A 5,037-nucleotide genomic window follows, 5' to 3' on the forward strand; every position below is an offset into this window, starting at 1 on the left:
TGGGCAGGATGTCGTTCTCGAGCTGGAGCGTTGAGGCCATGTGTGAGCGCAATGTTTTGGAAGACCTGGCTGATTTACTTAAAAAAGTTGTTGTAAGTCCTGGCTTTTAAAGTTCTCTAAACTTTCAATTCTATTTCTATATTTCTATACTTTTATATTTCTATGTCTCTGTATTTCTATATTCCTGTATTTCTATACTTCTATATTTCTGTATTTCTGTACTTCTATGCCTCTATATTTCTAAATTTCTAAATTTCTGTATTTCTATGTTTCTATACTTTTGTGTTTCTATACTTCTATATTTCTGTAATTCTATATTTCTGTATTTCAGTGTTTCTATATTTCTGTATTTCTGTATTTGTATACTTCTATTTCTATACTTTTGTATATCTGTATTTCTATTTCTGTATTTCCATATTTCTTTATTTGTATTTCTATATTTGTATACTTCTCTATTTTTGTATTTCTATATTTCTTTATTCTCTATTTCTGTTTTTCTATATTTCTGTATTTTTCTATTTGTATATATGTATTTTATACATTTATATTGACTGTCTATTTATATTTATTATGTATTTAGTATGTATTTATTATATATTTATTGTTTATTTAGATTTCTTATGTATTTCTTATGTATTTCTTATGTATTTCTTATGTATTTCTTATGTATTTCTTATGTATTTCTTATGTATTTCTTATGTATTTATTTCTTATCTATTTGTTACGTATTTCTTCTATTTCCTATATATTTATTATTTATTTACTATATATTTCCTATATATTTATTATATGTTTACTATATATTTCCTACATTTCTTATATATTTCTTATATATCTTATATATTTACTATATATTTATTATATATTTATTGCAGAATATATCTTTATAATATATTTATATTATTGTAATTCAATCTCTATCTTGAGCAGTTGGGGATTATTTGAAATCAGACATTTCCTTCAGCTGGAGTGAAGTCCTTTTGGGACGACCAAGTTGCATCTTTATTCCATTTGGGACAATTTCGGGAATATTTGCAGTCACTAATGAAGTGATGGATTAATGACTTCAATATTTATTTTTTCCTCATAAAAAATTGTATTTTAAATTTGCTGGTTTTGCTGACTTCAAACAGAAATGTAGCAGAGGAGAGGAGGATGTAAGGAATATTCTCAGCAGCTGAAGGGAGCAGGTTTATTGTGGTTTTTTTTAATTTAAGTAATGAAACATTTGCCATTTCTGGAAATTTTGTGTCCAACCCCAAAAATATGTGTTTGGGTTTTTCAATTTAGTTGTAACACATTCCTTCTTTCATTTCTTGGAATTCTGATTTTTAAATTTTTCAATTTAGGTGTAACACATTCATTTTTCATTTGTTGAAACTCTATGTCCAACCCCAAACCACCTGTTTGGATTTTTAAATTTAGGTGTAACACATTTCCCTTTTCATTTGAAATTGAAGTTGAAATTCTGCATCCAACCCCAAGCTACGAGTTTGGATTTTTCAATTTGGGTGTAACACATTCCATTTTTCATTTCTTGACATTCTGATTTTTAAATTTTTCAATTTGAGTGTAACAGATTCCTTTTGTCATTTCTTGACATTCTGATTTTAAAAATTTATAAATTCAGGTGTAATACATTCATTTTTCATTTGCTGCAACTCTCTCCAACCCCAAGCTACCTGTTTGGATGTTTAATTTGGGTGTAACACGTTTCATTTTTCAGTTGAAATTGAAGTTGAAATTCTGGTCCAACCCCAGGCTACGAGTTTGGATTTTCGTTTTAGGTGTAACACATTCCTTTTTTAATTTCTTGAAATTCTGATTTTTAAATTTTTAAATTTAGGTGTAACACATTTCATTTTTCATTTCTTGAAATGCTTGGTCCAACCCCAAACTACCTGTCTGGATTTTTAAATTTAGGTGTAACACATTTCATTTTTCATTTGAAATTGAAGTTGGAATAGAAGTTTAAATAATTGAAGTTGAAATAATTGAAGTTGAAATAATTGAAGTTGGAATTGCAGTTGAAGTTGAAGTTGGAATTGAAGTTGAAGTTGAAATTCAAGTTGGAGTTGAAATTGAAGTTCTGTGTCCAACCCCAAGCTATGAGTTTGGGTTTTTCAATTTGCGTTTTACACGTTCCTTTTCCCAGTCTTTGACATTCCCTGCTCAGCTCCAGCTACCCTTTCCCACTCCTCCCCTCTGCTTCCCTCTTCTCCCCCTCTCAGCCTTCATCTCCTTCTCCATGGAAAAGTTTCTACATCCAAGGGTAAAACGGATTTGGAGGGGCAGCAGATCTCAGGATGGCTTTGCTGATTTAGTCAGATTTTGTTGGATGTCTYGGGTGGTTCTTCCAATTTTAGGGAGCTGCAGAAATGTCCAGAGGGGCTGAATTTCCATGAATTCTCTCTTTCCACGCCAACATTTATTTTTCAACAAAAATCTGGAATGGACCAGAGTGTTACTGAATTACAGCAGAGCAGGAAGTGTTTCTGAGTTGAAGCTGAGCAGACAGAAACTGAGATTATCAAACCSCAATAACTCATTTTGTGTTTTCTTTCCTCGTTTCAGAACATCCCCCATTTTATCAGTGCCATCCTGAGGATTGGCAGTGAGATAGAAAACGTGAGTTTCTGAGTTGTTACAAAGATTCCTTGGTGGGGGCAGGGCGGGGTTGGGGAATCTCCTGATTTGTCTTTTTTAATCACAAAATTCAGTTTACAGMAGAACTGTACTTGATGCATTATCCACCCTGTAAACTTTGGGCTGTGAAATCCTTAATTTCCTCCTTAAAAAGTGTTTAATCCTATTTTCCCCACTCACTCCTGCCTGGAACCTGCTGCACATTCAATGCAAAAGCAAAAAGAAAAGCAATGAATTTAAAAAACAATCTTGCAGCTGGTGGAAAACCAGAATAAATCCAATTCTGTGTCTTTTTTTTTTTTGGAATATTTACCTTAATCCTGTGATTTATTTACATTATTTTACAACAGTCACAAGGAGGAGTTTCTAAATATAATTCCAGGGGGTRTATTATTATTTTTCAGTAATTCCAGTTATCACACAGAAGTTTTTAAATCAAATTCTGGCATTCTAATGCCTCCTGTTAGAAGCGTGGTTTCATTTTGTGACTCTGAGATCTCCAAATATTTTTATTTCTTGGCAGTTTGATTGTTTAAAAACCAGACTTGAATGTCTGGTTTCATTTTCTGACTCCGAGATCTGCAGATATTTGCATTTTTTGGCCGTTGACTGTTCAAAAACCAGAGTTGAATGTCTGGTTTCATTTTCTGACTCTGAGATCTGCAGATATTTGCATTTTTTGGCTGTTGACTGTTCATAAACCAGAGTTGAATGTCTGGTTTGATTTTGTGACTCTGGGATCTCCAGATATTTGCATTTCTTGTCTGTTGATGGTTCAAAATCAGAGTTGAATGTCTGGTCTGGTTTTGTGACTCTGAGACCTCCAGATATTTTTATTTCTTGGCTGTTGACCATTCAAAAACCAGAGTTGAATGTCTGGGGGTTTCATTTTCTGACTCTGAGATTTCTCTAAGATCTCCAGATATTTTTATTTCTTGGCCTTTGACCATTCCAAAAACAGCTAAATCCTGATTTTTGCAGGGGTAATACAGCAGGGCAAGGGCTCCAATGCTGCTGTTTGTGCTGTTATCACTTTGCCTTGGATTTTAATCACCTTTTCTTTTTTTTTTTTTTGTTTTTTCCCATTTGAAATAGGGTTTCTTTCACCTTGAAGAGGCTCTGATCTGGGTGGAGTGCGTGGGAGGTGCTGGCTTCCTGCAGAGCCTGGAGCAGCTGGGGGACGGCGGGGGCATCCAGCTCGCCGTGGTTTTTTCTCGGTGTGAGTATGGACGGGGTCAGGAACGAGGAAAAACCCCTTTTCTGACAGGAATTGTGATTAATTCCTGTTCTTCTTTTCGTTTYGGGCTCGTTTGATAAGAAATAATGATTTTTTAATTGTTCCGGTGCCCGGTTTGTCGCGGTTTTTGAGTTGTGGGTGGCAGCCAGGAGCACAGCGGGGTTTTAGTGGCAGAGCAGAAACTTTCAGTGTTTGGGAAATCCCTGACCAGCTCTGTTTTCCCAAATTTCACCTCCAGGGAAATGTTTCATCACCAAAGTGGCGCTGGAGGATTGTGATTTGATGGAGGAGCTGAAAGCTCTGACCTGTGAGAGCTTCAGGGAGGTGAGAGAAGCTCTTAGAATGTTTTCRTGATTTTTTGGTTGGTTTTGGGGGTTCTGTTACAAGGGATATAAAAATACCCAAATTGTTGAAGAGAAATGTTTCAAAAGCTTGAAGGTTAATTGTGCTGCCATGAATAATGACCTTTATTCAATAATCACCTTTACTTCATTCAATAATTTTGTTTTTTTCAATAATTTCCTTAATTCCATCCATTAACCACYTTTATTCCATTCAATAATTACCTTTTTTSAATAATTACCTTTATTCCATTCAATAATTTCCTTTATTCCATTCAGTAATCACCTTTATTCAATTCATTTATCACCTTTACTCCATTCAATAATTACTTTTACTCCATTTAATAATCACTTTTATTTCGTTCAGTGATTAACTTTATTCCATAATTCCCTTTATTCAATAATTGCATTTATTCAATAATCACCTTWACTCCATTCARTAATTATCTTTATTCAATAATCACCTTTATGCAATAATCACCTTTAYTCCATTCARTAATTACCTTGATTCAATAATTTCMTTTATTCAATAATTACSTTTACTCCATTCARTATTCACCTTTACTCCATTCAATAATTTCCTTTATTCAATAATTACCTTTATTCCATTCAATAATTACTTTTACCCTGTGGAATTAAACATTTTCACCCCAGTGGGGCTGAATTGTCTGTTCTTGCCCTCCCAGGAGAGTGAAGCCATGAAGCAGAAAGGAAATGCTGAATTTTCCCGAGGAGCCCTGGGCTGTGCCATAATTTCCTACAGCCAGGCCATCTACCTTCGGTAAGAGCTGAACTGGGATTTTTCCTGATTTT

The 5,037-nt window shown here is 34.0% G+C and overlaps 1 protein-coding gene across 1 annotated transcript in view; it reads left to right on the forward strand.

The window, feature by feature from the left end:
* TTC3 (tetratricopeptide repeat domain 3) overlaps window positions 1-5,037 on the forward strand; it is a 58,456-nt gene that overhangs the window by 6,226 nt on the left and 47,193 nt on the right. Inside the window, exons 5-9 of the mRNA XM_057377217.1 lie at window positions 8-92; window positions 2,575-2,628; window positions 3,742-3,865; window positions 4,122-4,207; window positions 4,911-5,005. Coding sequence (XP_057233200.1) covers window positions 8-92; window positions 2,575-2,628; window positions 3,742-3,865; window positions 4,122-4,207; window positions 4,911-5,005 — 444 coding nt within the window. The remainder of the gene's footprint in view (window positions 1-7; window positions 93-2,574; window positions 2,629-3,741; window positions 3,866-4,121; window positions 4,208-4,910; window positions 5,006-5,037) is intronic.

The sequence above is a fragment of the Malurus melanocephalus genome, unplaced genomic scaffold, assembly GCF_030028575.1.
Source record: "Malurus melanocephalus ecotype Western Australia unplaced genomic scaffold, MMel_1.1 scaffold_307, whole genome shotgun sequence".
Lineage (NCBI taxonomy): Eukaryota > Metazoa > Chordata > Aves > Passeriformes > Maluridae > Malurus > Malurus melanocephalus.